The sequence below is a fragment of the Drosophila innubila genome (assembly GCF_004354385.1).
Source record: "Drosophila innubila isolate TH190305 chromosome 2R unlocalized genomic scaffold, UK_Dinn_1.0 1_C_2R, whole genome shotgun sequence".
Classification (NCBI taxonomy): Eukaryota; Metazoa; Arthropoda; class Insecta; order Diptera; family Drosophilidae; genus Drosophila; species Drosophila innubila.
Window position 1 is genome coordinate 7471745 of NW_022995374.1, and position 22655 is coordinate 7494399.

Below are 22655 nucleotides of genomic sequence, written 5' to 3' on the forward strand. Positions count from 1 at the left end.
TTCCATGCCCAACTGATTGATGATTCCCATTCTAATGTGTAACTCTTGCAGTTCCTGAGGCACCCACCGATGTCAAGGCTCTGGTCATGGGAAATGCAGCCATTCTCGTGTCGTGGCGTCCACCAGCACAGCCCAATGGCATTATCACCCAATACACTGTCTACTCCAAGGCTGAAGGCGCTGAGACTGAAACGAAAACCCAAAAAGTGCCACACTATCAGATGAGCTTCGAGGCAACCGAATTGGAAAAGAACAAACCCTACGAATTCTGGGTCACTGCCAGCACCACCATCGGAGAGGGACAGCAATCCAAGAGCATTGTGGCCATGCCCAGTGATCAGGTTCCCGCCAAGATCGCCTCCTTCGATGACACCTTCACTGCCACCTTCAAGGAAGATGCCAAAATGCCTTGTCTCGCCGTGGGAGCTCCTCAGCCGGAGATTACCTGGAAGATCAAGGGCGTCGACTTCAGTGCCAATGATCGCATGCGACTCTTGCCCGATGGTTCCCTATTGATCAAGTCCGTGAATCGTCAGGATGCCGGAGACTATTCTTGCCATGCTGAAAACTCCATTGCCAAGGACTCGATTACCCATAAGCTCATCGTGCTGGCTCCTCCTCAATCACCCCACGTCACGCTGTCCGCCACAACCACCGATGCCTTGACCGTCCGATTGAAGCCCCATGAGGGAGACACCGCTCCACTCCATGGCTACACTCTTCACTACAAGCCAGGTTTGTGTTCTGATAATTAAAGATCCTCTGAGATTTGACAATCATCAATATATCATCATAGCTGTGAAAAAACTCAAACATTTTACTAGGCAGTTATTGATTGTACTACTGATTAAATCACAATCATTATGATATTAATAGTATCAGTCTGCAATCAATTTAAAACAATGAGTTGCATGAATTTTTATTCAAATCACTTCTAAACGATAATATCCAAGGAATTAAACCGAAACAAATATAGGTTACGATTTCAGTTCCGGTACGCTTTTCTTTCGGTTTCGTCATCAGTACCGGTACGTAACGGTACAAAATATTATTTTTTTTATAATAATTATGACATCTAGATCCAGAGGAATAAAATTTTTTGAACGAATTTAAAAAAAATTTGAATGCAGAATACATTTAGAGGCCAATCTTTGATCAAAATGACATTCTTCTTGAAAATCAGTTGGGTTTTGGCAAAGTTATGACAGTTCGAAGTTGCTCAAGCCTCTGACCTAATAACTTTACAAGTCAAAATATTTGCAAATTTTTACATGATTTTTTACAAGAAAATGAAAGGTCTCAGAATCAAATTTAAAGTGTTGTTTTATACTAATTACGATATAAGGAGTTGATTAAAAGTGAAAACTTGAGATTTAAAATTTTGAATTTTCGAAATTTCAAAGGGGGGACCCTTACCATCAAAATCGAATCTTGGTCGAAAATAATTAAATTTTTTTAACAAACAAAATTTGAATGTAGAATGAATTTAGAGGCCAAACCATGATCAAAATGACATTCCGCTTGAAAATCGGTTGTTTTTTGACAAAGTTATGACAGTTCGAAGTTGCTCAAGCCTCTGACCTAATAACTTTACAAGTCAAAAAATTTCTTAATTTTGACATGATTTTTTACAAGAAAATGAAAGGTCTCAGAATCAAATTTAAAGTGTTGTTTTATACTAATTACGATATAAGGAGTTGATTAAAAGTGAAAACTTGAGATTTAAAATTTTGAATTTTCGAAATTTCAAAGGGGGACCCTTACCATCGAAATCGAATCTTGGTCGAAAATAATTAAATTTTTTTAATTAAAAAAATTTGAATGCAGAGTGAATTTAGAGGCTAAACCATGATTAAAATGACATTCCGCTTGAAAATCGGTTGGGTTTTGACAAAGTTATGACAGTTGGAAGTTGGTCAACTCTTTGACCTAGCCACTGGACCGATACGAGCGTTTCGGTTATCGGTTCTTGTAAGAGATTTAATTTTGGTTACGGTTTCAGTTCTGGTACTAAAAAACAAACGGTAAGTTTCGGTTAACGGTTCCGATACCGGTTATGGTGTTATTCCCTGATATTATCCGAGTGTTATTATTAATTGTATACCCAAGTTTTTAAGTCGCAAATTACAAATATTCCTGCATACTTTACGGTGCTTTAGGTGAAATTAGTTTTCAAATAATAAAAATGTTTTAATTCGGTTACGGCTACCAATTGCTTTAATTCTTTAGTATTATGCTTACATTTTCTCTTCAAATTAATGTTAATAAGTAATAATAAATAATATTCTTGTAGAATTCGGAGAATGGGAAACCGCCGAGGTGTCCGTGGACTCACAGAAGCACAACATTGAGAGCCTGCTCTGCGGATCACGCTACCAAGTCTATGCGACAGGATTTAACAAGTGAGTATATTTTAAAATATCCAAAGTATTTCTCACTTGACTCTTCTATCATTCCCTATTCAGCATTGGCGCCGGCGAAGCCTCCGACATTTTGAACACACGCACCAAAGGACAGAAGCCCAAATTGCCAGAGAAGCCACGTTTCATTGAGGTGTCATCCAATTCGGTATCATTGCACTTCAAGGCCTGGAAAGATGGCGGATGCCCCATGTCCCACTTTGTTGTAGAGAGCAAGAAACGGTATCTCAATTTCAGGCAAAAAACATAAGCATTTGATAAGATACTAATTGTTCAATCTTACAGTGATCAACTTGAATGGAATCAAATCTCAAACAATGTGAAGCCCGACAACAACTACGTAGTGCTCGATCTGGAACCCGCCACCTGGTACAATCTGCGCATTACGGCGCACAATTCCGCCGGATTCACTGTTGCCGAATACGACTTTGCCACACTTACTGTGACCGGAGGTATTTACGATCTGTTTTCCAATTCCAATTCACAACCTTCACATTGCTTTTGTACATAGAAAACTACGTTGATAATGTTGATGGGGCTGCCACGCCCCCAACAACATTATCCATATACAAATAACAAAGCTAGGCATAAAGTAAAAATGTTGTACACACTTTTGCCCGAGTTGAAAATGCTTTTTATCCAAATCACAAAATGAAAATGAGCAAATTTTAATTATTATTTTAATTACCTGAACAAATTGCACAGTACTTGATTTTCCATTAGCAGATATTTGTTTATCACCACCTCCATGCTTGTCATACATAATAAAATGTATATATTATGATTTTGTTTTTAGTATTTATTTGTTGAAATTTTCATCAAATGCAAAAACTTTGACGACGTGTACAAAAATACTATTTTAATTGCGTAAATGCAATTTGTTTTTTTACGTTCTTTTTAAATATGTAAAAAATCCCAAAAAAAAAAAAAGCAGATGCAATGCCACAAACTTGTATAAATAGTTTAACTCAAATCTCACCTGTTTTAAGCAATTCACCATGATATGATTTTTATTTTTGTGTTCTGCGCTGTGACCACTAGACAATCGTAATATTCTAGACGATCACCTTATTAGTATTTTTATTATTTATTAAGATCAACTTAAGAGTATATAATTAATATTTGTTTAGTTTTCACACAATGTTTTAACTGCATTTTATACAAGTATGTGTCCAGTCTGTGGAGATGAAGTATACGTATTTTGTACATTTAGAAACAGAGGAAGGCTTAAAAGTACCCAAGATTTGGTACTGCCTATTGTAATATTATGAATATATGTTGTAATCCCATCCGCTGTACGTATTTTAGAATACGTGAATGTCGCTTAAAAAATATTCCGAATTGTAAATTACCCAAAACATTACAAATTCTTAACTAATTGAATCTTTCTGCAGCGACAACGGATTGTTAAACTTTCCATATAACTCGTAAAAGATGAAGTCTTGTTCCATTCTATATCAGTTCTCTACTGGATCCAGCAAGGAACTCAGAAATAAGCTCCCACAATAATTGTACAAAGTTTTCCACAGCTGATCACACATGATTCGTAAACTCACGCATTTTGAATATGATGTTTTTCTTTTCGATGATTTCTTTTTAATACAAATTTTTATTTTGTTTTGACAATAGTAAAATGCTCATAAATCCTGCTTTAATTAAAAGATAAAACTCAACTTGAGAATCGAGCAGAGCCAATGCGAACACGTTTTCAAAAGCACAACAACCAAAGATCCATTCAGTAAACATTTTAGTGAGTCCAAATGAGAGCTGAGATCAAGATAAAACACAAACATTTATTTAAATTACAATTCAGTTATGTCATCAATTTATAGTTGAGTTCAACCTTAGTTAGTTTAGTGTTTACTATATTTTATTTAAAGTTACCATTTGAGAGACAGTCAAGAATCTCTTTCGTTCCTGTTCTCGTTCATCTACTCATTTTCTTGAAAGCTGTTCCTTGGAATGCTGTTACATGAATTTTTCCAATTGCTCTCGAAAAGTATTTACTATGTACTTAACTTAATTAGTTGTAAGAATTTACAGATAAACATACGAAAAAAAAAACAAATTGCATTTGAACGTATTAAAAATGATGTTATTTTTGTTATACAATTACAATTTTTATAATAGCTAAAATAGTTTTCATATAAATATTCGCAACCAATACTCGAATGCGTCGCCATTTGGCTTTCGGTGCATTGTAAAATATCAATACTTAAATACGTAATTTTAATAATCTTCATTCTCATTCTATTTGTGACACTTTTTCACATTTTCGACCACGTTACAAAAGTTTATTCGAAATCAACTCGATGATATTCGTACATACATTCATACATATATGTATTTTTGTATTTGTCTATGTATTTGTATATGTGTGTGTTGGGTACAAAAGTCAATGTACGAGAAGAAAAGTCGAAAACAAAGAGAGCGAACTTCGAACTTCGAACAGTTCGCTTTCTTTGCAAATTTGCTAAAATTTTTAAAGCTTCCTTTTCTCTCTCGCTCTCTCTACATACATACATATATGCATACACACACCTACATATAATTGTGTCTCTATCTCTCTCTCTCTCTCTCTATCTCTCGGTCTAAATGTGAAACACTTTGGTTGTTGTTGTTGTTGTTGTTGCAGGCACAATCGCACCCTCGCGTGATTTACCCGAATTAAGCGCCGAGGATACTATCCGAATTATCCTATCGAACCTAAATTTAGTAGTGCCCGTCGTGGCGGCTCTGCTCGTCATAATCATAGCGATAATTGTTATTTGTATTCTGCGTAGCAAAGGCAATCACCACAAAGGTATCTATAAGTATATCATACTAATTATGTATTTCTCTTTTTTTTCGGTTCCTCTCTGTCTACCTCTCTCTCTCACTCTCTCTGACAACAAATTACGCCAAACACTCGCGCTTGTTTTTTTTAAATTCTCTCGATACACATACAAACATACACGCACACATATACTATATATGTTCATCCAAAATATCTTAAATATTTTGGCTTATGAATTTGCCTGCTATGTTGTTGTTGCATCCGATAAACGAATTGCATGCTCGATTATGAACACGAATTCAAATCAAAGGCACAATTGCCCCACTCGACGACGGTTTGGGCCATGGAAATGTCCATGCACGAATTCCCCTGCCCGCCTGGATGCCCGAGTGGCTGGATCTGAACTTTATGGTTCCCCTGATTGCCACAGTTGTTGTGGTTGCGGTTGGTATCTGTGTTGTGTGCGTGGCGCTTTCCCGAAGACGTGCGGATGATATGCGAGGCGGCCAGAAGGATGTCTATTGTAGGTTTTCTCCTGTGCAACCATTTTACAGGAGCGCAAGTGTTCTTAATTCAATTCATTTGTTTTTCGACAAATTTTATTTCTGTTTTTTTGTTTAAAATGGTTGAGATCCGTGTGGTACACCCAAATTTCTCACAATCTCAACAATTTGGCCAATTTTATGTCAAAATTTAATGCCGTCACTCTACAAATATAAAAACTGGTAACCTTTTTTAACTTTTGGCATGCTTTATATAATGTTTTTTTATCTTTATGGATAGCATGATATAAATAGAGTAAATAATCGACACACTTAAGCTTACACGAACAAAAATATACCAATTGTTGATCACATTCACAAAAATATACCAACAATCTACTGAAGATAGTATTAAATATACCACTACAAATATGAATGTACTTATTTTAACTGTGTATCTGTGTATATATACTCATATATATATATCCGTACATATCCTATTATTCTCATAAGACTATCATCAATTTTCCATCGCCATTGAAAACCATTGGAAAATTATATTAAAGTATTTTGCGATGACTTTAGATTTGCCATAATGATTAACAAAGAAGCAATAATAAATAATAAATTAATAACATAACTTAACAAGTTTATTGATTTGATATACGTAATTATTATGGCATTTTATTTAAGAATTATTACTCTGTTCTTATGCGTTTAAATCCTATCGTATAAAGTATACCCTATTGTTGTAAATACGTTTTGCTTATACCCTAAGCAATATTCACAGTTCAATTAATTTAATCTACTTACAAGTATTATTCACAACAGACAACTTTTCTCACTCATTGTACAAATTAACAACATTCTATCGACACATTTTTCGTTGTTGCTGTTGAGTTTATAAATTTCCAGTCCCTATTTATGAAATGAAACTAAAACTAAGATGCTTTTTGAAATCGCAAATAAAAATGCTTAATTAAAAAGTACAGTAATAGTAATGTCAAGCACAGTAAAGTAAAATGTAATGAAATTCAAAATTAAAATCATCGCTCATTTCATGTCATTATATCATGAATCGTTATATCGCTAACAAGTTGGTATATTTTGACCTGCAAATCAAACAAATCAAACAGAACACTCTCTCTTCACGTAATTCCCTTTGGAAACTTTGTTCGCAATCGTAAACTTGTATTTTTGAGCTATTATTTAGCACTTTAGCGTCTTGAGATGCCGCACCAAAAAAAAAAAAAAAAAAAAAAGAACCAAACGAAATTTCAAATATTGTGAGTGACGGAACAAAACTGATTGATACGAAAAACAAAACAAACAGAAGTAAAGTATGCGAGTTGTAATTAAAAAAGGGAAAAGCATCTTCAGTCTTTCAATATTGAGTTCGAGATATCATATATTAATTCTAGACGATGTAGTTTACAATCAGACAATGGGACCCGGCGCCACTTTGGATAAACGTCGCCCAGATCTGCGTGACGAGCTTGGATACATTGCACCACCCAACCGCAAGCTGCCCCCCGTACCCGGATCCAACTACAACACCTGCGATCGGATTAAGCGAGGTACAGTCATAAGTAAGCATCTAAATTTCCAATGCAACATTTATTAATGCCAGGACTATGCCAGCGAAGTCCGAGTCCTTAACACTTAAGGCAACTGGACAATCACTGTGCATTGGCTGCGGCTTAGTTATTTTCTTCTTCCATTTACTTTGCGTACAAAATGAAAAAATGATAAAAAAAAAAAAGAAAAGAGACGAAAAGAAGAGTATTTCATATTTTGCGTTGCTTTTGCATCACACTTACAAGGCACAGTGGGACCTTTAAGGTCTTACCGCAGCAAGTGCCACACCCATTTATCAACTATCATGTCACATACACACATAAGTAAACACATTGCAATGCTTTCTCAGAACGAAATTCTTAATGTTGCTTCTTCAAGTGGCTTTTTATGATTTGAAAAACCCATCCGAGTATTACTAAATGTTGTGCTGAATTTAGATTATTCTTTTAATGATTTTCATTATTTATTTAAGATATTATTAATTACTTATTTTAAATTGATTTCAATTCTTCCCTGAACTCCAATTCCAAATCCTCCAACGTTTCCGTTGCTGTTACTTCAATTGCTTAATTTTCCGTTGACTCATCGTTGATGTTGTATAAATATTGGAAATAAATTTAAAAAAAAATACACTCACACACACACTTGACACCAAACTCCAATATGAACTCGATGTGGTTCAGGTCGTGGTGGTTTACGGTCGAACCACTCGACATGGGATCCACGTCGCAATCCAAATCTGTACGAGGAACTGAAGGCTCCTCCAGTTCCCTTGCACGGCAATGCCAATATCTATGGTGGCCATGCCCATGGCAATGTTGAGTGCCACTACAGACATCCAGGTAGGAGAGGTTCTTCTATTTATTCTTTTATTTTTGTAATATATTTAGTTCGATTTAGTTTTATTTAGTGCTGAAAGTAACAAACATTCGTAAAAATTTGATGCCAATATTTTTTAGATCTTTCAATCTGACAATAACCATTATTTTAACATATCTTGTTTAAGTTTAAAACAGTTCTATTTAATTTTTTTTATATTATCATGATGTTTTTTATTGAACTACTAAATTAAATTCAGCTACTATCTTTAATTTAAATAAATCGTTAATAAAAATCAGATAATGACTTAAAATATATAACATCAAATTTAATAATTATCTTTTGTCTAATAATTTTCAATAAATACCAAATCCTTGCCACATTTAACATTTTGGTTGTGAGTAATTTTATTTTATTGATACCCAACCCTAACCCTAACATATTGTAGTCTAACCCCGGTCGCAAGGTGCTTACCTCAGATACTGAATAGTAAGTAAAAACTGTCGATTGAAGTCATTACATCTGGCAGGTGACAGAACTTGTACTAAACCACTAAAACAACTACCAAAGACACCAACAAAGCATTCCAAATAGATCGTAGAAATGTTGCTAATCGAAATCTTCTCTCGCAAGGCATGGAAGATGAAATCTGCCCCTATGCAACGTTCCATCTGCTCGGCTTCCGCGAGGAAATGGATCCCACCAAGGCCATGAACTTCCAGACCTTCCCACACCAGAACGGACACACACCCGTACCCGGACATGCTGGCACCATGCTGCCACCTGGTCATCCTGGACATGTGCACTCTCGCTCTGGATCCCAGTCCATGCCACGTGCCAATCGCTATCAACGCAAGAACAGCCAAGGCGGTCAATCCTCAATCTATACGCCAGCTCCCGAATACGATGATCCCGCTAACTGTGCCGAGGAGGACCAATATGTAAGACATTTCCCATTTTGAATCCCAAAGAAAAATTAGTATAATAATTTAATTTTTCTTTATCCCTTACAGCGTCGCTATACTCGCGTTAACTCTCAGGGTGGAAGCCTTTACTCTGGACCCGGACCCGAATATGATGATCCCGCTAACTGCGCCCCCGAGGAGGATCAGTATGGCTCCCAGTACGGCGGACCCTATGGACAACCCTACGATCACTATGGCTCCCGTGGATCTATGGGACGTCGTAGCATTGGTGAGAGTTAAAGATATTGATATCAAGTGACGCGAAGATACCCTGTAACCTTCAATTCTTAGGCTCTGCACGCAATCCAGGCAATGGCTCCCCTGAACCACCTCCACCACCACCACGCAACCACGACATGAGCAACTCCTCATTCAACGACTCCAAGGAGAGCAACGAGATCTCAGAGGCCGAATGCGATCGTGACCATGGACCACGCGGAAACTATGGTGGTAAGTGTCCCATTGTCAGCTGAGATAAATTTAAATTTAGTTTACAATAATTTCAAAGTACAATTTTATCATACTCTATGATTGAAATGAAAATGGATAAATTCTTAACAAAATTCCATATATGCATTCTTCTTAATTTCCTTTTTCAAAATTTATTTGTACATAATAATAATAAACTCTATCAGAAGACTCCAATGAGGGTGAGTGATGTGAAATCAAAGCGAAGTTCATATAGTATTCATAATGAATTTAAATTGCTCCCTTTTGAAATTTATAAGTATGTAATTACCATCACATCTCACCTCATTCTTCGTACCGATCATGAATATCTCCTGAAGTTCCCACACTTTTCTAGGAATGTCTTCATTCGTTGTTCTTCCCTCATTCTTCTATCATTCATGAGTCATTTCAAAGACATTTATTCAGAGTTTTTTACAATTCAAATATTCATGCTGTGTTTTGCTGAAATTTCAAAGCAATAAATATATTTTTTTTCTTGTTTTTATTATTGTGTTAAAAATTATTAACTTTGGTTTCGGTTTACCATTTTTTTTAAGCTAAATTTTTACTGCACACTCAAACACATTTCATTTCACCAAGCACAACGCCCAGGTTTAATGGGTTCCCTTACAGCACATTTGAATGTTTTATGTTTTGTGTCTAATAACGGATTTAAGTTTTATTTAATTTTTATTAAAAGTGTCTTTGTTTTAATTTCATTGAATCTCATGTGTCTCTAGAAATTCGCATGTGTATCACTAGAAATTTGTTCAAAAATATTATGGTTTTTAGAAAACAATAAGTTAGTTATACATGTATTATAAGATAAATTAGGAGAAATTTTGCAGTATTATAATCATTGTAGGTCTCCATTCTGCACGCGATATTTCATTTTTAATTTACAATAAGAACAGTTTTATTTAAAATTTCATTTTGTGTTTTCTTTCTGTTTTCTTTTACATTCTATAATATATTAAATATAACAACTACTTTCGGCTGGTCAATTTTATGTGGGGTTCTTAAACAATCATTTATATTCAAATATGTCGATGACAAAATCATAAAAAAAACAAAACAAATAAAAACAAAATCAAATACGAATACGAACAGCTGTGAAAAGATCTCCACAACCGAAAGATCAACGCACCACCGAAGAGATGCGTAAATTGATTGAGAGGTAAGAATCGAGAAAATCTATACATATTAAAATATGTATTATAATATATTGAAAAAAAGTACTTTTATCTCAAAATTATAAAAAGTTGCACAGAATGTTTATATAAAATGTAATGAAATCAAGTGTAATCTCTCTAACCTTTAATAACTAATACATTTATAATAATTATAAAATTTGTAAGCAGTTCTAACAGCTTAAATCTTAGCAAATTCTGTGCAACTTTTGTACTCTCTCCAGTACTTGTACCTTAACTAACCCTGACTATTTTATATTTACTTTTTTCATTATTAATTCAATAAAACATCGACTTCTTAGTCGCAGACAGTTGTAAGTTCTAATCTAAACTAAGTTATGTAACTAATTATCAAGGCTTTTGCATGTTCTGGTCGCGATTCAAAACTACTTAATCTAAGTGTGCATGTTTGATCTTATCTATAACCTTTTTTTATTGTTATTCTTTTACAATTTTATATATGTATCTTATTTATGATTTGTTTGTTATTTGTTCATTGCAAAGCAAATCACAGTTGAGTGTTTCGAAAGTACCCAAAACATTTATCATTTAAAGAAACTTTTCAATTACATAGCATAACCGTAATCGTATATTAATCTACAGGCTTTAAGTGATGTCACACACTGTATGATTGTCAATCACATATACTACATACAGTTAACAGTTTTTGTGCAGCTTGCCGCTTGGCCTTGGCTTGCCACTCACGATACTCTTACCATATTGTGGCACCAATGCCAGACAACCACATGAGGCAATGCTTTGGTTGCAGAAATGAGCCTAAAACAGCTACAACCTATTAATATTGTTAAACATATTATATTTTATTATTATTTTGATTGATTGACTGATTAACTGTTTAAATAATCCGTAACAGAAACGAAGCCGGCCCAAAACAACTCCAACTCCAACAAACAAATGGCGCAGGATTCACAGCCTACGATACTATGGCAGTGTAATTTGTAAGCGACAACTTGCAGTGGGCGTGGCAGTTTAGCTTAGTGTTTCAAGTCAATGAAGTGCGTGGGAGTTGAATGACACACACACACACACACACAATCAGATACACTGACACACAGACAGACACACTTGGGCAGTCAGTCATCATATTTGAAAGTTTATAAGTATTATCGAAAGATAAGCAAAACATCACTGAATCAAGTAACGCATTTAGCGCATATATAAATATACAAATATTAACTAATTCAAGTATTTATAACAAAGAAAAAAACAAATAATTATACATGCAAGCACGATTTAAATACCAACCGAAAATGTGTGTGGCAAATGAATGTAAATCATCTTTGCATTTACAAATATTTAAAAAAAGAATACCATTTATATATATTCAATATATAAATGTCTGAACTTGTATGTGGAACAGTTCTGAATAATTGAAAGTAATTTTTAATATTGTATTTTAGTTTGTAAGCTAAGCAGAACAACCAAAATATCAAGCGAAATGCTAATGCGAATGCAAATGCAAATGATAATGAAAATAAAATTGCGAAGGAGAAGGATCTGCTCTTTAAAGTAAATTTATAAGTACGAATATGTAAGATTCTTTCGATTTGACCTTTTTTGCCATTTATGCCGAAAGCATTAACTCTTTACCTAGCCTAAGTCAAAGTCATAATATTAATTGATAGTTATCGTATTGTTTTATTTTGTATGGTCTGCAAATCCTATAACTATTACTTATTTGTATCAACAAAAATGAAAAAGGAAAACAGAGAGTTTTGCTTTTTGTTAACTTGCTTTGACTTGTGATCATAATTTTTAGCATTGTGTGTGTCGATAATTTATAATTATTTTAATTTTTATACTATTATTTAAATGTATTCTATTTTTTTATAATGCGCTTCCAAATCTATAACAATTTGTTCAATGCACAAATAGCATTCGTTTAGCAAATAATCACACTCTAAATTGTATTATACAAAAGCCCCGAAAAGCGCACCTCTTGATTTTTCAGATCGTTTTTTTACAAAGAGTTACATATATAATTCTATATGTATTCTTTGCACATCGGTTATACGCATTTCAAGCTTTAAGAAACAATGAAATAATTCATGTGCACACCTCAATTTCTTTTATTCATATTTATTTAAGTTTTTTATTATTTAAGATCTGCTAAATACATATTTGATTTTCTTAAAAACTCAATTGATCTTTTATTTACGAGATGAAAATAATTTAACAGCAATCCTTCAAATAATATGGCTACTTTCAAAACTCAAAGACTGAACTATGCAAATTTATAAAGAATTAAAAATGAAAATACTTCACAAAAAGTGTAATTACAGAAGAATTTTACAGAACACAACATTTGCTCAAAAAGTAGAAATAGCAAAGCATTTGAAGTAGCCGATTATTTGGCAGGAATTCAGCAAATAAATTTGATTTAATAAATTTTCAAATTTTTCATTTATATTTATTATATTTATTAGTTATTATTTTTCCTTTCAGTTTACCTAAACACTTTATATATACTTCACTATAATCCTACCTAGGTATACCGATTTTATATATGAATGTAGTGTTGTGACGAAAATATTGCTTAAATATATACATTATGGGAAACTTATATAAATGTACTACAAATTTTATTGGTAAACGAACTACAAATATTTAATAGCGTTTAGACAAATGGCATTTAAATAATATACAATATACAAACAAAAAAAATTTAAAAAAAATGATAAAAAATCTTCAAAAAAATTAAAAACAATCACAAATTTTCAAGTAATTCAAATAGCGAGCAATATATTCGGAAAAAACTAAGTGTTGCATTTGAGAAAACCACAATTTAACAATAAATAATTAACAATTTTCGGCAAATCAAAATCAAAACAAATTATTAAACGAAAATAATATCGAAAAACCTAAGAAAAATAAAAAAAACTTTGAAGATTTTCAAGCAAACCCCAGAGGGGATTGCATAGTCTAAGCTAATAAAAATATTCAAGAAATATACAAGTACATCAAACATTTTCCATATATATCATGCATAATTGATCGCTTGCTTTTTGTGTTGCTTAAAAAAAAGCTAAAGCAAATGAAAAGAAAATGAAGATTATTAATCATTAAGCATAACATAAAGTAACCTATTTTGTAATTATTTAGCATTGAACATGCATAAACATACATAAACATATAATAATAATTTTCTACTTAACTTTACTCACAACGCATAAATCAAAACTAAATTTCCATTGCATTAAAAAACGAAAAAAAAGGAAACTGGAAACAGAAATGTTAAAATCGCCCACATACGACGACCGCATTCAACTTCAACGCACATCAGATCCAACACTTCTTTGGGAACGTAAACTAAGCAAATGAAAATTTAAAAAAAAATTAATTTAAAATTTAACTAAAATATTAAACATAAGAGAAACAGTTTAAATCGCATACTAATCACTCGCTCCTTCTTAGCCGAACAAATATTAATCATACTCATATTACTCATACGATACTATACGATATATATATGAGAAGAAGAAGAGCAGATAAATAAATATCCAAAGATTCAAATTCGTAATCCTTAAGCGCGGCATTATAAACCTAAACGAATACTTCAAATATGTGTATTACTAATTACAAATTACAAAACATATATGTATTAACTATATATATATATAATTAATATTGAATGTATTGAATTGACAAACGACATTACACTTACACAAACATACACCTCCACATATATACTCACACCCGAATACATTCAGATAAACTTACCACAATTGGTAAGACCCTTCCTAACTTAAGACAGCAACAGTACGACGGCTATAACTCCTATAAACATCTATAAACACACATAAATTTGTCAGTTTCAGTGTCATTAAATTCAGAAAAACAACAAGAAAAACTAAATAAATGCCAATCTATGTTGGATAAAACAAAACTGTATGACTTTTATTTTGATATTTTTAAAGTTTTAGACGGCTTTCCATCAGGATAATGCAAATTTTTCTAGCATCTAGCATTAAAAATAGCTAGAACTAGCTATAAAATAGCTAAGTTGGCAACAGTGGTGCTATAGCTTTTTAATGTACTGGAAGCGCCATCTATGAGTCAGTTTTGGTTTGTGTACTAGCTAAAACTGTTGCTGCACTTACAGAGTTTGCCAGATTTAAGAGAAAAAAATAGCTACACCTTGTTTTTCTATATAATTTCGAATTAAAAATTAAATTGTTTATATTTAGTCCAATTGTTGTAGAAAATCTAGATCAAATTAATATTAAATGAAATTTAAATTGCGCGCGTTTGCAGTTTGTAATAATGTTAAATTGCTAAAAAAAAAAACCTGGTCTGACGCAAATGTGAAACAGATGGCGCTGCGTGGCAGAATTTAAATTTTGGGTATTGCAATGAGATTAAAATTTAATATTCAAAATTACTTAAATAAAAGGTGCATTTCTTAATCAAATTGGGAGAGAAGTTACAATATTAATTCTAAAAATAATATAAAAAATAGACAAAATTCTAAAAAAGTTCTGCAAAAATTTGTAAAACTCTTGGTTTAAAATTAAGAAATTGTCTAAAAAAGGTATACAAATTTTTAAGTTACCATTTTTGGCAATGTTCCCAAAGTGGTGCATGCTGCCAGATCGGAGAATTGTGCAAGGTTGCAACCTTTGGACCGAAAAATTGGAATGTGGATATTAAAATTCTTGAGAGTCTAGAAAGATATAAATAATTTCAATATGATTCCTATATAGAATATAGAGCAGGAGAAAGTTCCTCTACATTTTAATTTAAATAATTTTATTGTTTAATTTTATTACGATTTAAATGATAAATTAACTGCCAGTTAAATTTCAATATGTACGTGTATGTATGTAGAATTTTCATTTAAAAATTGTCTGTGAACACATAATTTGCCAATTCTGGGTTATTAGCACGTTGAATGGGATGTAAAGCAAGAGTGCAAAATATTTTAATATCTACCAATTTGGTAAGACAAACAGACGAAGACCACTGTAAACAATAGGGAATGCAAACACTACTTTCATACGCTGGTCAGTGAAATGTGGAGAACGCATTGAAATTGGGTGTGTCCTTAAGTCCTTATGCCGCATTGAAGCGAAAAGTTCAACAGGCTGCTCCACTAAATCAACAAAGAGAAAACCGCAAAATGCCGATAAGGGCCATAACACAGAAGCAAATGCCGATGCCCCAACAGGCAACTAGCTGGTTGCCACATACCACACACCACTCGTCATGGACAGGAAGCCAACTGACCCGCATATACATGTTACTCGAATATATAAAAGGAAGAGCCTTGGGGACAATCAGAGAAAGAGACAGAGAAAGCGACAGAGACCGAGACAAAGTCAGAGACACACCAGCTAAATAAACAAATGGCTCACATTAAAATGAACGGCAAACGAAAACGTTGAAAATTTGTGTACAAAAACTATGAGCCACAGCAGAAACAAAAACAGGAGCAGGAGAGGAGCTAGAGTAAGAGGAGAACCAGAAGGAGGAGTTGAAACAACAGATGGAACTTTGCCACTTTACTGGCTTCAGGGCTGTCGCAAGAGACGTTTGTTGCTATTTAGTTGGCCCAAACAAGCGGAAGGGGAGTAAAACTAGAACCAGGGCTGGGTTGGGGAGGGGAGGCAAGATTGTTGTCGCTAGATGCAACCCGAAAAGTATATTGTGTTGACAACAGCTCGCGTTGTTGTTATTATTATCTTTGTTGTTGTTCGTTATTGTTGTTGTTTTTGTTGTAGTTATCGTCCTGCTGAATGCACACTAAACATGCAAGGGGATAACAACGAAGTGAATGGAAGGAAACAGAAGCAGGGAAGGGGCTCTAAAAACTATGTCAACATTGCTCTGGGTACCTGGACAATTGAACTCAATTGGACTGGCGGCAACATGGTCTGCTCTGGATTAGTCTGACCTGGCCCCGACTGAACTGTCCCCGCCCCTGTCCACACCCAAATTGTGGGCTAAAACGAATAACGCTGTTTGGTGTCATGCAATTTGAATAGCTGACAATCTAACAATACATGCAATATGAGAATCAACATACAAAGTTTAGCATACAATTATGCTACCCGATCAGGTTCTAAACAAAAATAAAATAAAATGCATGGAACTCATAGCAATTATATATTTTTAACAAGGAATCAAACCGAAACAAATAAAGGTTACGGCTTCGGTAAAAGGTAAAATGACATTCTGCTTGAAAATCGGTTGGGTTTTGGCAAAGATGACAGTTCAAAGTTGCTCAAGCCTCTGACCTAACAACTTTACAAGTCAAAATATTTGCAAATTTGTACATGATTTTTTACAAAAAAATGAAAGGTCTAAGAATCAAATTTAAAGTGTTGTTTTATTTTAATTACGATATAAGGAGTTGATTAAAAGTGATAACTTGAGATTTAAAATTTTGAATTTTCGAAATTTCTAAGGGGGGACCATTACCATCGAAATCGAATTTTGGTCGAAAATGATTAAATTTTTTAAATGAACAAAATTTGAATGCAGAATGAATTTAGAGGCCAAACCATGGTCAAAATGACATTCCACTTGAAAATCGGTTGGGTTTTAGCAAAGTTATGACAGTTCGAAGTTGCTCAAGCCTCTGAACTAACAACTTTACAAGTCAAAAAATTTCTTAATTTTTACATGATTTTTTACAAGAAAATGAAAGGTCTCAGAATCAAATTTAAAGTGTTGTTTTATACTAATTACGATATAAGGAGTTGATTAAAAGTGATAACTTGAGATTTAAAATTTTGAATTTTCGAAATTTCTAAGGGGAGACCCTTACCATCGAAATCGAATCTTTGTCGAAAATAATTAAATTTTTTTAACAAACAAAATTTGAATGCAGAATGAATTTAGAGGCCAAACCATGATCAAAATGACATTCCGCTTGAAAATCGGTTGGGTTTTGACAAAGTTATGACAGTTCGAAGTTGCTCAAGCCTCTGACCTAACAACTTTACAAGTCAAAATATTTGCAAATTTTTACATGATTTTTTACAAGAAAATGAAAGGTCTCAGAATCAAATTTAAAGTGTTGTTTTATACTAATTACGATATAAGGAGTTGATTAAAAGTGAAAACTTGAGATTTAAAATTTTGAATTTTCGAAATTTCAAAGGGGGGACCCTTACCATCGAAATCGAATCTTTGTCGAAAATAATTAAATTTTTTTAACAAACAAAATTTGAATGCAGAATGAATTTAGAGGCCAAACCATGATCAAAATGACATTCCGCTTGAAAATCGGGTCAGTTTTGATAAAGTTATGACAGTTCGAAGTTGCTCAAGCCTCTGACCTAACAACTTTACAAGTCAAAATATTTGCAAATTTTTACATGATTTTTTACAAGAAAATGAAAGGTCTCAGAATCAAATTTAAAGTGTTGTTTTATACTAATTACGATATAAGGAGTTGATTAAAAGTGAAAACTTGAGATTTAAAATTTTGAATTTTCGAAATTTCAAAGGGGGGACCCTTACCATCGAAATCGAATCTTTGTCGAAAATAATTAAATTTTTTTAACAAACAAAATTTGAATGCAGAATGAATTTAGAGGTCAAACCATGGTCAAAATGACATTCCACTTGAAAATCGGTTGGGTTTTGGCAAAGTTATGACAGTTCGAAGTTGCTCAAGCCTCTGAACTAACAACTTTACAAGTCAAAAAATTTCTTAATTTTGACATGATTTTTTACAAGAAAATGAAAGGTCTCAGAATCAAATTTAAAGTGTTGTTTTATACTAATTACGATATAAGGAGTTGATTAAAAGTGATAACTTGAGATTTAAAATTTTGAATTTTCGAAATTTCTAAGGGGGGACCATTACCATCGAAATCGAATTTTGGTCGAAAATGATTAAATTTTTTAATTGAAAAAAATTTGAATGCAGAATGAATTTAGAGGCCAAACCATGGTCAAAATGACATTCCACTTGAAAATCGGTTGGGTTTTGGCAAAGTTATGACAGTTCGAAGTTGCTCAAGCCTCTGAACTAACAACTTTACAAGTCAAAAAATTTCTTAATTTTGACATGATTTTTTACAAGAAAATGAAAGGTCTCAGAATCAAATTTAAAGTGTTGTTTTATACTAATTACGATATAAGGAGTTGATTAAAAGTGATAACTTGAGATTTAAAATTTTGAATTTTCGAAATTTCTAAGGGGGGACCCTTACCATCGAAATCGAATTTTGGTCGAAAATGATTAAATTTTTTAAATGAACAAAATTTGAATGCAGAATGAATTTAGAGGCCAAACCATGATCAAAACGACATTCCACTTGAAAATCTTTTGGGTTTTGGCAAAGTTATGACAGTTCGAAGTTGCTCAAGCCTCTGAACTAACAACTTTACAAGTCAAAAAATTTCTTAATTTTGACATGATTTTTTACAAGAAAATGAAAGGTCTCAGAATCAAATTTAAAGTGTTGTTTTATACTAATTACGATATAAGGAGTTGATTAAAAGTGATAACTTGAGATTTAAAATTTTGAATTTTCGAAATTTCTAAGGGGGGACCCTTACCATCAAAATCGAATTTTGGTCGAAAATGATTAAATTTTTTAAATGAACAAAATTTGAATGCAGAATGAATTTAGAGGCCAAACCATGGTCAAAATGACATTCCACTTGAAAAAGTTATGACAGTTGGCAAAGTTATGACAGTTCGAAGTTGCTCAAGCCTCTGAACTAACAACTTTACAAGTCAAAAAATTTCTTAATTTTGACATGATTTTTTACAAGAAAATGAAAGGTCTCAGAATCAAATTTAAAGTGTTGTTTTATACTAATTACGATATAAGGAGTTGATTAAAAGTGATAACTTGAGATTTAAAATTTTGAATTTTCGAAATTTCTAAGGGGGGACCATTACCATCGAAATCGAATTTTGGTCGAAAATGATTAAATTTTTTAAATGAACAAAATTTGAATGCAGAATGAATTTAGAGGCCAAACCATGGTCAAAATGACATTCCACTTGAAAATCGGTTGGGTTTTGGCAAAGTTATGACAGTTCGAAGTTGCTCAAGCCTCTGAACTAGCAACTCTACAAATCAAAATTTTTTCTTAATTTGACATGATTTTTTACAAGAAAAAGAAAGGTCTCAGAATCAAATTTAAAGTGTTGTTTTATACTAATTACGATATAAGGAGTTGATTAAAAGTGATAACTTGAGATTTAAAATTTTGAATTTTCGAAATTTCTAAGGGGGGACCATTACCATCGAAATCGAATTTTGGTCGAAAATGATAAAAATTTTTAAATAAACAAAATTTGAATGCAGAATGAATTCAGAGGCCAAACAATGATTAAAATGACAATCCGCTTGAAAATCGGGTCAGTTTTGATTAAGTTATGACAGTTTGAAGTTGGTCAACTCTTAGACCTAGCCACTTTACCACAACCATGCCGATACGAGCGTTTCGGTTTTCGGTTCTTGTAAAAGAATTAATTTAGGTTAAGGTTTAAGTTCTGGTATTGGAGGTTTAAAGAATATCAAATTTAAAAATTTAAAGACTGAAATTTCAATAGTCAATAGAAATTCAATAACTGAAAGTTTCATTATAATCAATCTTTTACTTATTTGCATCAAGATCATAGATTCATTTTTAAACATCGCTTAGACACATGTGGAGAATCATAAAGGTTGGAAATATAACAAGATCATTATGTTATATCATTATTATTGGACATTTTTGATTATGTTAGTTGGATCTGCTAAAATGTTGAATGGCATTTTGAATGAATTGAAGCTTAGTGATGTTTTAATGACTTTGGCAAATACTCGTAAATTAACGCGCATTTCGAACAAAAGTCAAACTTAACGCCGATTGTCATTTTATGGATATTCAAGACCTGAGACTTGAGCTTCAGCTGGCAAATGTTGAAAGGCCAACTCCATTTGGAGCTTTTGTTTGACTTTGTTTTTGCTTTTGTTTTGGTTGCTGTTTTGTTTTATTTTAGTTTAGTTTGGCTTAGTTTATTTGCTCGTGCCGCATTTGGGTCTAGGGTAGTTAAAGTTTATCTACACTCATTTGGCGTGTTTGTGTTTTTCTACCCATAAACCTACTTTACAAACACACACGTTAATACACTATTTGCTGTTACTGTTGCTGCCTTTTGTTAGCCATATCGATTTTCTACCTTATTTCACATAATTTCTTACTGTTTCGTAATTGCCAGAAATGTCATTTGGTATACCTAAAATAATTAATTCATTTATTTAAATATCAAATTCATTAAAATATCAAATTAAGGAATGTTGAAAACCAATGAAAAAGTTACAGGGTATAGGGAAAGTGCTAAAAAGTTTTGACAACACAAATTATGGCCTTCAAGTAGTTGTTGTTGTTGTTTGTCTGGCTGGGTTTGTCTATTTTTGTATCGACAAACAAATTATGAGAATGGAAACAAGCACCGTACTCACACATACACCCACACCCGAGCATTCCTCATACACACACGTGGCATACTCGTATATTATACTATCTATAGATTGCTTAAGTATTTTGTGATTTTTCTTAATCATCATAAATTTGAGTTAGTTTTACCGAGACATTTGGCAGTTGGCCCACACCAAGACGAGGACAAGAACTTTCCCAACGACGGAAACATCAATAAATTAGAAATGTTTAACTCAACGCTTTTTAGGTGGGCGGTTCACTGTTCCGCACTGCGACGGGGGGAGGCGAGGGGAGGGGCAAAACAGGGCCCCAATGCAGTGTCAAGCCCCAAAACTTATTGTCTGCGTGTTGCGGAACACAAAAATCTCTGCGTCGTCTCATTGGGTTGCCTCTTGCCATAATTCTAGTCATTTAATGGCCGCCTTCTGCTCGAGTGGCATTGTAGATACCTCACAGCCCTAAATTATGTACTTGAATGAAAATCAAAACCCCCAATGAGGTAAGCTAACGACAAAACGAACGGGGGTTGACAATCGCGGATGCTGCGCATGTCGCAATTGCCACAAATCCGAGACATCGGCATTTTCGCAAGGGATGCGTGGCCATTTTGTTAAATGTAGGAAATATTTCCACAGAGTGGACATTTTGTATAATTTCTGCATCTCCGAATCCACAAATTTAATTTTATATTTTGTTTTATTGATTGTCATGAATATGTACAATTTTAATTTTGTGGAATTTATTAGAAAAATATTAAGAGACTAATCAGTAGCAAATGACTTATAAGATTAATAGTAAAATCTAAAACCCCTTTTATTTACTCAACATTTTCTGACTTTTTCATTTGCCTAAGCAACATTAGAGATAAAAAGTAACCTATAAAAATAAATATTCAAAGTTAAGTTAAAAGTAAAGCCATATTACATAGGTTTTTAAACTCAATCTTGATTACAAATTTAGATTTAAATTGGCATGTTTTCATTAATTTTTAAGCAAATTTAAAATGAGTACATTCAGTTACACTATTCGTATTCATGCACTTAATTGTGAGCTAATGAAGCTTGAATTACCCATAGATTAGTCAATGGGTGCTATCATAACTATGTTGCAGGCAAACGTCATCACTTCCTCCGCAACTCGAAGAATCAGCCAGGCCCTGGTAACTTCCCCTTGACTCAACACACCCAAACTCTTATAGTATAAAGGACAATGTAGGAACGACGCGATGCCAATTAACGTAATTAAATGATGCGTACACAGACATCAAACACTTGACGAGGAGTCCTCTAGCCCGCACCCTATATATATATAAATATATGAGTGTGTCTGTGTGTGTGTGTATGTGTATGCACATCCTTTGCTTAATTAATTTGGAACATGACATTCTCTACAGTTTGTTCTTGCATTATTCTTGCTTTTCCATTTAATGCTTCAATTGGGAGTTGGGTCCAAGTTTGCAGTCTCGCCATGGCAACAACAGCAATCCAATTCAATAAAACAACTAAAGAAAACATGACAATAACAACGACAACAACAACATTATGTCACAGGATATGCGG

General features: G+C 33.3%; 1 protein-coding gene across 1 annotated transcript in view; it reads left to right on the forward strand.

Moving 5' to 3' along the window:
* The window catches only part of LOC117785610 (Down syndrome cell adhesion molecule-like protein Dscam2), a 71086-nt gene extending 58692 nt beyond the window's left edge, over nt 1–12394 (forward strand). Inside the window, exons 13-24 of the mRNA XM_034623710.1 lie at nt 52–735; nt 2294–2402; nt 2466–2642; nt 2706–2872; nt 5507–5719; nt 7100–7255; nt 7940–8098; nt 8709–9016; nt 9089–9269; nt 9332–9490; nt 10601–10667; nt 11555–12394. Of these exons, the coding sequence (XP_034479601.1) occupies nt 52–735; nt 2294–2402; nt 2466–2642; nt 2706–2872; nt 5507–5719; nt 7100–7255; nt 7940–8098; nt 8709–9016; nt 9089–9269; nt 9332–9490; nt 10601–10667; nt 11555–11636 (2462 nt within the window). The 3' untranslated portion in view covers nt 11637–12394. The remainder of the gene's footprint in view (nt 1–51; nt 736–2293; nt 2403–2465; nt 2643–2705; nt 2873–5506; nt 5720–7099; nt 7256–7939; nt 8099–8708; nt 9017–9088; nt 9270–9331; nt 9491–10600; nt 10668–11554) is intronic.
* The last annotated feature ends 10261 nt before the right edge of the window (nt 12395–22655 follow it).